General features: G+C 44.3%; 1 protein-coding gene across 2 annotated transcripts; it reads right to left on the bottom strand.

The window, feature by feature from the left end:
• Positions 1-644: 644 nt before the first annotated feature.
• Positions 645-11,240, bottom strand: LOC116983229 (60S ribosomal protein L32). Of its 2 annotated transcripts, none has more exons than XM_033036894.1 (4): positions 11,118-11,240; positions 9,787-9,887; positions 7,454-7,635; positions 645-825 (listed from the first exon to the last, which is right to left on the bottom strand). In XM_033036894.1, exons 2-4 carry the CDS (start codon positions 9,880-9,882, stop codon positions 696-698), a joined length of 408 nt encoding a protein of 135 aa, XP_032892785.1. In that variant the 5' UTR covers positions 9,883-9,887; positions 11,118-11,240; the 3' UTR covers positions 645-695. The 2 variants fall into 2 exon arrangements, with proteins under 2 accessions (XP_032892785.1, XP_032892786.1); XM_033036895.1 differs by having other exon boundaries at positions 11,122-11,199.
• Between the last annotated feature and the right edge of the window lie 1,813 nt (positions 11,241-13,053).

The following is a 13,053-nucleotide window of genomic DNA, read 5'->3' as shown; positions in this document are numbered from 1 at the left end:
GAAGGGAAGCATATCATACACTTTCTGTACCACCCTATCTACTTGTGCTGCCACCTTCAGTGAGCTATGAACTTGGTCTCCAAGACCCCCCTGCACATCAATGCTGTTAAGTCCTTGCCATTAACAATTTACTCACCCCATACATTCAACTTCCCAAAGTGCAATGTCTCACATTTGTTCAGATTAAACTCCATCAGCCATTTTTACAGCTGATCTATACCCCACTACTTCTTCTGACAGCCTTCTCGCTGACTGCAACTCCTCCTTTTGGTATAGTCAGCAAACTTTTGGTAGACCCATCAAAATTTCCGAACAAGGTACATCAATGATTTTGATGAGAATGTAGAAGGCATGATTAGAAAGTTTACAAGTTATCATAGATCCACCGTACATTCCTAGTTCTATCTGCTCTTCAACACTCCCCAACATTGTGCACAGTTCTGGTTACCACTGCCGGAAGCATGTGGTATCAATAGAGGGAGTGCAGAAGGGATTCACCAGGATGCTGCATAGAATCGTCGACATTAGTTACAAGAAGACAGTTCAGCAGGAGCTTCACCGTCTTGGACTAACATATTCCCCAAAAATTGAGAATTTCCAAAATGCTCTTGGAACTTATCCCACTATATTTAAAAAAGAGGAGATTTTGTCATTTATAACTTTTATTAAACAGTGGCTGTGGCTCAGCAAAGAGACTATTCATTTTCTTCGCTGCGTAGCCTGGCATTAGGATTGGTGACCTTGATCGCAAGCTGGGCTGCTCTCTCCACAATTGTCTTGCGGTTTTTGGAGGAGACATTGTGAGCGATTTCAGCACAATATGTCCTGGAAAAGAATAAATTAGTTGAAGGATTGCACACAACCCCACTTGTTAAATAGACAACAGCACACAAATCATCACAATAATGAGCGAGTCAGGCATCACGCTAGAGTTCCCACTCTGGGTGGAATCACCCGCAGAGCAGAGCAGGCTGGTTGCCACCCCGCAAAGGAGCCGTGGCAGACAGCAGGAGCCAATGTACAGGTTGGCACATCATGAGCACCGAAGACAATAGATAAGGTTGAAAGAGATGCAAGTTAGCTTTGGATGGGTTATTGGATGGGTTATTGCGACCCTGGATATAAGTGAGAGATGTAGAGAGAGGTGCAACACCTCCCTCGTGCAGTTGTAGGGGAAAGGGAGTGATGAGTGAACCAAGCAAATGTGCAGAGAGGCAGAGCTGCCAAGTTTTGTCAGAGCATTTCAGTATTCTAGTACCTGAAAATCAGTATTTTTCTGAGGAAATCAGTGTTTTTACACGGTGCCATTTTGCTGGAAAAAATTTGTTTTTTATGTGCAGTCATACCCATGTAAGAGTACAAGAATGCATAACTTTGCTACCAATTGACATGGCTGCTACACAGCTTACTGGACAGTGCATTCATTGCCATCTCTTTGTATACTGCTGTTTGAACAGCTGCTTCCTGCTTTTAGCACCAGATGATGTAGAAGCCATTTTGGAAGCCCCCCTCTCTCTTTCTTTCCCACCCTCCCTCTCTCCTTCCTTTTTTTCTCCCTCTCTCCCTTGAGCCCACCCACCCTTCTGTAAAATCAAGGCCAATCCCAATGTAACTGCAATCCCACTGGTAACCTTTCACCACTAGGCTTATCCAGAATTCTACCACTGCCTGAAAAATAATCAAATGCTCAACTTCCACTGAGAAAGAGAATTCCAAAGACTCATTGTTATACGAGAATTTTTCCTGAACAGTCTGTGACCCATAGCGCTGTGCTATAGACCATAACGCTCCAGCCAGTAGCGCTATATTTAGAACCCACGTCGCTTTATTTAAATTACCACGCGTTAAACTGACAGTGCTCTGTTTAAACCTGGAGCGGGACAGGCAACGACTCTGGAGAGAAGGAATGGGTGACGTTTCTGGTCGAGACCCTTCTTCAGACTGAATTCCATATTTAAAATCCGTATTCAACAACACAAAATCGTACATCAGTATTCTAATCGCATTTCCGTACAAAATACGGAAAATCCATACTACTTGGCAGCTCCGGAGAGGTATCTCTGCAGAAGGGAAGACGTGACTGGTAGTATGGTCACGTTGAAAGTGGCAGTAATGCCAGAATGTAGGTGGAAGCAGAGGCAGATGGGTTGAAAGGCAAGCTGAGGGAATCAGTTTGTACATTCAAAATACAACAGTCTAGTACACAAACAGGCCCTTCAGCCCACGAGGTTTGTGCCAATTATGATGCTGTTAAACCATATGCCTATCGAAAGGCCAATATCGTTAAAAAAAAAAAACTTGCCCCACACATCTATTAAACTTTCCCCCTCTCACATTATAGCTATGCCTTCTAGGGTTGGACTTTTCCACCCAAGGGGAAAAGATTCTGGCCATTTGTCCTATAAATACCTCGATTTTATAAACCGACCAAGCCTTCCCTCAATATCCAATATTTTAGAAAAAAACAATTCAAGTCTACCCAACCTCTCCCTTTAGCTGAAACATTCTAATCTATGCGGCATTCTGGTAAACCTCCTCTCTACTATGTCCAAAGCCTTCACATCATTTCTATAATGGGGTGACCAAAACTGAACACAATACTCCAATTGCAGCCTAACCAAAGTCCTATAAAGCTGCATCATGACTTCCTGACTGTTATATTCAATGTCCCTAGCAATGAAGGCAAGCATACCATACACATTCTCAACAATCCTATCTACTTGTACTGCCACATTCAGTGAGCTATGAACTTGGATCCCTCTGCACAGAAGTGCTGTTCAGAGTTTCTCTCTGTACATTCAATTTCCCAAAGTGCATCACCTCACACTTGCTCAGGTTAAACTTCACCTGCCATTTCTGCAGCTGGTCAATATCCCACTATATCTTTTGACAGCATTAATCACTGTCCGCAGCCCTTCAATTTTGGTGTCCTCATCAAACATTGTCAACAAACCATCCACATTTACGTCTATGTCATATATCACAAATAGCAAAGGTCGCAGCACAGATCCCTGCAGAACTCCACTGGTCACATACCTCCAGCAGAATGTCTACATTCCATTGCAACCCTGTCTTCTACAAATAAGCCAGTTCTGAATCCATACAACCATATGGTCATAGAGTGGAAACAGGCCCTTCAGCCCAACACCAACCAAGATGCCCCATCTACACTAGTACCACTTGTCTGCATTGGCACATATCCTAAACCAATCCTATCCACGTCCCTGTCCAAATGTCTTATAAATGTTGTGATAGTACCTGCCTCAAACAGTTGCAGCTCGTTCCACATGGGAAAATGTTGCCCATCAGGTTCCTCTTAAATCTTTTCCACTCTCACCCTAAACCAGAGCTGCCAAGTTTTATCAGAGCATTTAGGTATTCTAGTATCTGAAATTCAATATTTTGCTGAGGAAATCAATTTTTACATGGTGCCATTTTGCTGAAAAAAATGTTGTTTTTTATGTGCGGTCATACCCAGGTAAGAGTACAAGAATGCATAACTTTGCTACCAATTGACATGTCTTCTATGCACCTTACTTGACAGTGCATTCATTGCCATCTCTTTGTATACTGCTGTTTGAAAGGCTGCTTCCAGCACCAGATGATGATGTAGAAACCATTTTGGAAGCCTCCCTCTCCCTCCTTCCTCTCTCCCTCCCACCATCCCCGCTCTCTTGTTTTTTTCTCCCTCCCTCCCTCTCTCCCCCTTGAGCTCACCCACAGTTCTGTAAAATCAAGGCCAATCCCAATGTAACTGCAATGCCACTGGTAACCTTTCACCACTAGGCTTCCCCAGAATTCTACCACTGCCTGATCAAAAAGCAAAGGCTCAACTTCCACCGAGAAAGAGAGTTCCAAAGACTCGCTGTTATACGAGAATTTTCCCGAACAGTCTATGACCCATAGCGCTATGTGTAAAGCCCATAGCGCTCCAGCCGGTAGCGCTATATTTAGAACCCATAGTGCTGTAGCCGACAGCTCTTCGTTTAAATTCCCACGCGTTAAACTGACAGCGCTCTGTTTAAACCTGGAGCGGGACAGGTAGATCAAAGCTCATCCAGATCTTGAAATTTAAAATACTAATAGATTTAATCTGCTATAATTTTTAGAGATACAGTATGGCTTTTTATATCCTTGCATTTTTTAAGCAGCAAGATCTTGTCAATTTTACCAGGTTATTACTTTTCCACTGGCGAGTGGTATGTTAATGAAACAGGGTCGGGCCTATTTTGTAAAAATCCGTATTTAACAACGCAAAATCGTACATCAGTATTCTTATCGCCTTTCCGTACAAAATCCGGAAAATCCGTACTACTTGGCAGCTCCACTAAACCTATGTCCTCTGGTTCTTCATGCCCTTATAAATCCCATCTATTCACCTCATAATCTTATGCATCTCTATAAGATCACCCCTCTTCCTCCTGCGTTGTCATCTAAATCATGGATAGATGACAAACAGCAATGGGCCCCAACCCAGAACTGAGGCACACCACTAATCACAGGCTCCAGTCTGAAAAACAAACTTCTACCATCACCCTCTGCTTCTTCCCATGAAGCCAATTTTCTATCCAGTCGGCTAGCTGCCCTTGGATCCCATGCAATCTATCCTTTCAAAGCAGCCTACCAAAGAAGTGGAACCTTGCTGAAATCCCTCAACCATCTTTTTAGTCATTTCTTCAAAAAACTCGATCAGATTCACGAGACCCAATCTCCCACATAGAAAACCGTGCTGACAATCCCTAATCGGCCGTTGTCCATTTAAATGCATGTATGTCTCATCCCTCAGAATACTTTCCAACCAGATGTCAGGCTCACTAATTTCCAGTCTTTTCTCTGCATGCCTTCTTAAATAGAGGCATTTGCCACCCCCCCAGTCTTACAGCCCCTCATCCATATTTAATGATGACATGATCTCAGCCAGGGCACCTGTAATTTCCTCTCTAGCTTCCCAGTGTCCTCAGATATATCTGATGAGGCCCGGTAGATGAGTCTACTTTTATACACGTTAGAGGAATTTCAGCACCTCAAACTTAACACTGACTGCCCTTAAGACACTTTCATTGATTGTCCCAAGTTCCCATGTCTTTCTCCATGGAGAAAACAGAGGAGTAATACTCATTGAAGACCATGCTCATCTCCTGTGGCTCCACACAGAGTTGACTGCTTTGATTCTCGAGAGGCCCCATTCTCACTCTGGTTACTCTTTTTTCCTTAATGGACATAAATTCTCCTGGATTATCTTTTTAAAAAAATTAACTGCTAGAGCTATCTCCTGTCCCATTTGTGCCCTAATTTCCTTTTTCAGCATGCTCCACAGTTCCAGGAACTCCAGCTTCCTTATGCCCACCTGCCTTCCCCTTCACTCCGACAGAGACGTGCATGTACTGGATTCTAGTCGGCACACTTAAAAACATCCCACTTTCTAGACGTTCCTTTTTCTTCAACAACCTGCTCCAAATAACTTAAGCGAGCTGTTGTCTAACACCGTCAAAGTTGGCCTTGCCCCAATTCAGAATATTAACATCTATTTACACTTCACCCACTTTCCCCTCCCAATTACCTTGGACTAGATCGTGTTGCCCTCTCCCATGTAGAGGCCTCTACATGTTGCCCGAGGAAACTTTCCTAAGCACATTTGATAAATTGTCCCGTCTAAACCGTTTACACTATGACATTACCAGTCAATATTGGGAAAGTTAAATCCCTACTACGAAAATCATATTAGTCCTGGAGCTGCCTGCAATATCCTGGCATGCTTGCCCTTGAAATTCTCATTGACTATTTGAGTGTGATGGGCTTGCCCTGGTTTGACCTCACAAAATGCAACACCTCGTACTTGTCTATATTAAACTTCATTAACGATTCCCCAGACCACCTGATCAAGATCCTGATGCAATTTGTCATAAACATTTAGGGCCAGCTACTTCCACGCCATCTGCAAACATACTAATTATGCATGTACATTCTCGTCCAAATTGCCTGTATAGACCAGCAAACAGCACTAGTCCCTGAGGCACACTACTAGTCACAGGTCTCCAGTCCAGAAAAACAATCTTCCATCACCCTCCACTTCCTTCCATGAAGCCAATTCTCTATCCAGTTAGCTAACTTTCCCGGGATCCCATGCGATCTAACGTTCCAGAGCAGCCTACCTTGCGGAACCTTGCTGAAGTTCATTTGGACTATGGCTACGGCTTAGCCCTTATCAACCTTTTTAGTTACTTCTTCAATAAACAAAATCAGATTTGTGAGACACGATATCCCATGTGCAAAACCATGCCGACTCTCCCCATCATTCCTGTCTATCCAAATGCCTATCTACATTATCCCTCAGAATATTCCCCAGAAAATTGCTTACCACACACATCAGTTATACATCTTACCACTAAGTCACCGTGAATCTCGTATATCTTAAACCTTCTCGATCAGCTTAATACGAGGGACCTTAACAAAAGCCGGACTAAAATACATGCACACAAGCTTTACCCTTCAATTTCCTTCGCCACCTCCCAAAAAAACAAAATCAAATTAGTGAGACACGACAAAGCAGTTGTTTAAGAAGGAACTGCAGATGCTGGAAAATCGAAGGTAGACAAAAATGTTGGAGAAGCTCAGCGGGTGAGGCAGCATCTATGGAGCAAAGGAAATAGGATCGAAGGTAGACAAAAATGCTGGAAATTAGTCTGAAGAAGGGTTCCAACCCGAAACATTGCCCATTTCCTTCGCTCCATAGATGCTGCCTCACCCGCTGAGTTTCTCCAGCATTCCGTGTACAAAGCAGTGTTGGCTAACCCTAATTAGCTAATTCCCTTCCAAATGGTAATAATTCCTATCTCGAAGAATTCTCTCCAATAATTTCTCTATCACTAACATGAGGTTCACCCGCCTATAGTTCCCTGGATTCCATGCTCTTCTGACTGTGTATGTTTCCTCCAGGTGGATAGACCGACTGCCCACTGTAAATTGCACCAAAGGGAAGTGGTCCAACTGACGCAAATGTGGAAATCAGGTATCGAGAGATTTTTTTAAATGGTCTTTACACTGTGAGCAATGCCCTCCTATGTCACATTTGAATGGAATGTGTGAAAAGGTCTCAAAAATATATCAAGGATAAATGTATTAATGCCTTACAAATTAATGAATTGGTAAGGCATTAATTTATATGTTTATACCATTGGGCTGAACTACCTCAGTTAGCACCAGTACTGTTTCACTGGAATTGCAACTCTGCGAACCGACTCTTGCAACAACCTACTGGAATGTGGAAATCATGTAGAATGTGCAACAGCCTACTAGAATTTTCCAACAAAATTGGCCCAGATAAATTTTAACATGGCGAGATTTCCCATGTGTGTTTCAAGACACACTTACAAGACTGGCCTTCGAGAAACAAAATTATCACTAAGATCAGAAAGGCATTCTACAGCAATCATAAACACTCAGCTGCACTTACTTGTTGCTCATCATCAGAACCTCGAGCTCCTTTATATTGTGAACCAAGAATTTTTTGAATCCAGAGGGCAACATGTGTTTGGTCTTCTTGTTGCTGCCATAACCAATGTTTGGCATAAGAATCTGGCCTTTAAACCTCCTGCGTACTCTGTTGTCGATACCTCTGGGTTTCCGCCAGTTACGCTGTTGAGGGAAATATAAATTTGAATAAATACGTATGTGCAGCCACTTGCACATCTCCAGAAGTCACCCAAAGGATATTCTTCCAGACTCTGTAGGGCTCTCACTTAACTTTTTTTCTTTGTTTTCCAGCCGGGCAACCTAGGCAGCTTTTTAGGTTGCCAAATGACAGTTTATGTGGTCATTTAAGCGGCTTGCATGACACGTGCAATAATGTGCTCAGAGGAAGTGCATAGTTACCAGTCGGAATTATGCTCAATGAAGCATTCGCATATTATATCTGCTTCAAATAAAGTCACAAACTAAACATATTCACCAATCAAGACATGATATATACCACAATGACATGCAGCAAAATTATAATACAGTATCTCAACTCTTTTTACACGTTGCAACGTTGTTCTAACTGGGGTGTGAGAGAATAAAACACTCTTGACTTACATCACTAATGCGTGGGATATAACTAGTTTACGGGTGATCAGTGTTTGGCGTGGACTCGGTGGGCCGAAGGGCCAGTTTGCATGCTGTATCTTTAAATTAAACTAAAAACATTAAAACCAGAGGGAGTCTAAAGAAGAGTCTCTACCCTAAACGTCACCCAGTTTCTTCTATCCAGAGATGCTGGATGCTCCATGGTGTTCCCCCGCACAATTAAAGCATGGAATAGTCTTTACCCTACCATAGTTACCCAACCAGGCGCAACTAAATTTAAGGTAGCTATTTTTCCCCCCCAAGAACCCTTTTTTGCTTAAGTCCAAGTCAAGAGTTTTATTGTCCTGTCCCAGATAGGACAATGAAATTCTTGCTTGCTGCTGCACAACAGAATATGTAAACATAATACAGAACAGGAGATAAAAGTTCAGTGTGTCTATATACCATAGACCATATACATACAGAATAAATAAACAGACAAAGTGCAATAGGTTGTTATTGCTCAGTTTGGAGTTTGGTGGAGGACCCTCCACCACCTCCAGTTTAAATTCCATTGGGAATATTTTTGGAGGACCAGGAAACCAAGCAAGGGATACTCCACGGGGTGAATCTGCGTTGGGTTTTAGTGGTCGCGGCGAGGCGGGTACCGGACAGCAATGGCGGCCAGATCTCCCACAATGCAAAGGGAGGGAGAAAGAGACCAGCACCGACCAGTTGCAGTGACAGTGCGCATGTGCAGAGCGGCCGATGTGCTGGGCTGTGGTTGTGCGGATGTGCAGGCTGTGGCAGTGCGCATGCGCAGGGCACCTGAGGATGTGCTGGCCGTGGCAGTGCGCATGTGCAAGGCGGCCGGCCTTGCCGGCGGATGATGAACAGCCAGAAACCCGGCGGCCCAGACACGGAGAGAGATAGAGAGGGGGGCCTGCTCAGAGTTGAACAATAGGTTCAACAGGCTCAATAGAACAACAGGCAAATGACACGGCTTTTAGGTTGCCTGGCGGGACTTTAGGTGGCCATTGGCACCCGGGCAACCGTTAATTTCGAGCCCTGCTCTGTTGTCACTAACAATTCATTTTACACAAATGCATCCAAGTTCAAAATATCCTGACCAACTCCTAAACAGTAACACACTGTTGTGAATGATTACACCACAACCCAATGGGTTCCCTCAAACATGCAAGAACGTAATGGTATAGACAAGGGCAACAAAGACTCAGGGCACGTTTTTCAGGGACGGTGAGCTTGCAGGTGAAAGGGCAAGAGTTTTACTGGCGGAGTAAAAAATGGGTGGAGAGATCAACCTCGTTGCACCCGGGCTTTGGTGACATAAGAGAGGATTCCATGGGCATGAGGTTTGATCGGCGGACAGCCGGCGTGAGTTTTCCCCCTCCAGGCTATCTACTCGCCTCCTCGCCCCCTGAGATGAAGGAGACTGGGGTTGTATTTTGCAGAATTTAGGGGAATGAGGGGAGATCGCTGCAGAATCAATGTAGTTGATACAGGGAGGGCATTACCCCAGTCGACAATTGTGGGATTAGAGGCCAGTCTCAGTCTAAGGGGCAGATAATTCATGAGGCTCAATTATTGGGTTCACTGAGATTAACATACGTATTGAAGGGTAAAGGAATCTTATTATGCAAACACAATAGGGGAGGTATTCCACGAGCCATGATCTTATAGAATATAATGTCCATCCCTACATATTATTGCTCTTAATCTTACCGCAATTTTCACATAGCGATCAGACTGATGGCGGATGAACTTCTTTCGCCGCTTCTTCACAATGTCAGGCTTGGTCAGTGGTCTTAGGGCAGCCATGGTGCCTGTTGGATTAAACCATATAATAACATATATAACCATATAACAATTACAGCACGGAAACAGGCCATCTCGACCCCTCTAGTCCGTGCTGAACACATAGTCTCCCCTAGTCCCATATACCTGCGCTCAGACCATAACCCTCCATTCCTTTCCCATCCATATCAAACATCAAGCTTAGCAGCAGTACCTGACATATCCACGTTTACAGGAACTAATGAGACTCATAGTAACCCCCCACATGCACAGCAAACTTTGCTCAGCAGAAGGATCCTCTCCAGATGGTAGTCCTGCAACTTGTCCAACAAGTGAATGGTAAATAAGTGTAAACAACAAAGTGCTGGTTGAACTAAAAACTAAATAAAAACAAGCAGGTCATAAGTATCTGAGAAGAGAATGGACAGAGAACGTTGTGGGTCACTATCCTTCAGAAAAATAAGAGATAACTACACACCCAGTGCTTGGGGGCTCACTCAGAGGATGACTCTCATAAGAATTCAGTTACTCTCAAAGAGAATAGTCTCTGTGACAATGTTTTCATTATTTATGCAAGATGGCTAACATCGCTGTAAATTAACAACCGATCACTCTGCAAACAGCAATTCCACATTCAAGGTAATAGGAAAAGGTTCACTAAGATTCCCAACGCACAATCAGTAAATTCTCAGTACTCAATGCGCTCCACAGCCTTGTACAAACAAGTATTACTCATACTTCTCGCCAATTTAACAATGCACATCCTCCATCCCGACACCTCTATGATTCTGAAGCCTGTCCCATGTTTACTACCGAGTTCCAGTGTCACTGGATGACTCCTGAATTTACAGTCCGAGACCGGCCACTCCAGACGGAGAATTGATCCGTCGCTGATCGGAGCCCCAGCTCAGGCCTCGAAAAACGCTGTCCGCGAGTGTCGGGCCCGGACGGTTCATGGGTCGACGTTCGGGACCCGCACCGGCCTATTGGAGGTCGCTTTAGGCCGAGGCCGTGCAACGACTGCCGGCTGCATTTCACACCGCAACCCTCTCTGGATCCCGGGCCCACCCAACGCTCACCAGGTCCCGTCCAACCTCCGCCAGGTCCCGGGGCCTATTCCCCCACCCACATCCCATCCCGTCACTCGGCGCGGTAGAACACAGGCAGAGACAGTCCGGTCCCGGCACTGCCGGTATAGTGACACCAGGGGCCCTGTGGACGGTGGATGGCGGCGGATGGCGCAGCGAGCGCGACCTCACCTACAGAGCGGAGCTGCCACCGGCCAGAGAGGAGCGCGCGCCGCCCGCCGGGAACTATAAGAGCGCGGAGGGCGGGAAGACCTGCGTCACATCCGGCGTCGCCCTGCGCCGCTCGCAACCAAAGGTCATAGTTTGCTCGCAACTGTCACAGCTCGAGGCATCCCGGGTCGCCCCGAGGCTGGCGGGCGGGTGGGCGGGCGGTCGGGCTGGTGTGGCGGCGGTGCCGGCACATTCCGAAGACGGGGCAGAACGCAATTGCGGGCTAATTGCCCCATTCCTTTTTTAATGCAGTCTTTAAGGAGCTGCACCTGGACACAATTACCACAGGTGTAGTCATCAGGGACACCAGCAGTTTCCCTGACTTCCCACATCCTGCTGGAGGAGCATCCTACCAACCATCATCACCACCAAAGATCCTATAGCGGAGCATTGGATCTTTGATCACCACTGCGACTGAACCAATACAAATTATCCTTATCCTCCTCTCCGCCTGTCATGCAATCAATCAATAGGCTCCCTTTGCTTTCTTTATGATTGCAACAATGTGCAACAGGACAGATCTTCAGAAATAAACACACACAGGAACTTAAAATTGTTGACAGTCTCCACCACTTATCTGTCAATGAAGACAGATTTGTGGCTTCTCAGCCTCCCTCTTCTAAAGTCAATCAGCTACTTGAGCATACAGATGTTGAGAGCAACGTTTAAGAAAGAACTGCAGATGCAGAAACCCCAGCGGTATGAATATTGACTTCTCCAATTTTAGATAGTCCTTGCTTTCTCCCTCCTTCCCCTCCCCCTTGCCAACTCTCCCACAAGCCTCTTCCTTTCTTTATCCCACCCTCACATCAGTCTGATAAAGGTCTTGATCCAAAATGTCGCCTATTCCTTCTCTCCATAGATGCTGCCTCATCTGCTGAGATTCTCCAGCATTTTTGTCTACCTTTGAGAGCACGTTGTTCTGGCACCATTCAATCAGACGATCAATCTCCCTCCTATATTCTTGACCAGGGGCCTCCAAACTTCTCAGCATGAGGGCCACATTATATATTTGGCACATTTTTGCGGGTTAAATAAAGAAATGTCATTTATATAAAATTAATTAACCCTAAAAAGAACTTAAGTAAAACAAATGAAAGAAATTAAAAACAAAACTTGTAGCCATCAATCAAGGTTAACCAACAAAATCATAAAGTTTTATGCAACCACATTAATGGGATTTCATTTTGATTTCAAATTTTCATTGAATTGAGGATCCAAATTTGAGGAGCCAATTATGAGGATGGACATCAAATGCTCATCAGATAAATTTGCACAATATTTAGACTTGGCATACTTCATTCTTGAAAATGTTTGGTCACAGAGGTATGTTGTACCAAAAATGGACAAAAATCTACAAGCAAATTGCTTCAAATTTGGAAACTGCACAGGCTTCAAAAATGTATAAAACTCAATCAGATTTCCTTCTTTATACTTGTCTTTCAGTCTGACTGAAGATCAATAATTTCCATTTGAAACTGATTTGGGAGAGTTTCAACATTACAATCAAATGGATTTTGAAAGAGCCCGATTTCATTTGCTTTGGCATCAAGGTCAGAAAATCGCTCCTGAAATTGTTATTTCAATCGTAAAATTATTTCATTTGCAAATGAGGAAGGAAATTCTTCTTCACTTTCTTCAAGAAATTCTCCACAACATGGGAAATGAGCCAAATTAAGAACGTTCACCTGGCCTTCAAGTAGCATCAGTTTTGCTCTGAATGCCTTGACATGAGCAAAAAATTCACAAATCAAATGTTTTTCACCCTGAAGCTTCAAATTCAACTGATTCACTTGGCTTGCCACATCTGCAAAGAAGAGTTGTGGATAGAAGAAGAAAATTAGTTGTGGCTATGACTGTCGGAGAATGAATGGAATGAGGAGAGTGTGTACCTACC

Source organism: Amblyraja radiata, chromosome 18 (genome assembly GCF_010909765.2).
Source record: "Amblyraja radiata isolate CabotCenter1 chromosome 18, sAmbRad1.1.pri, whole genome shotgun sequence".
Lineage (NCBI taxonomy): Eukaryota > Metazoa > Chordata > Chondrichthyes > Rajiformes > Rajidae > Amblyraja > Amblyraja radiata.
The sequence above is the reverse complement of the archived record's forward strand: the minus strand, read 5'-3'. Positions and strand labels throughout refer to the sequence as shown.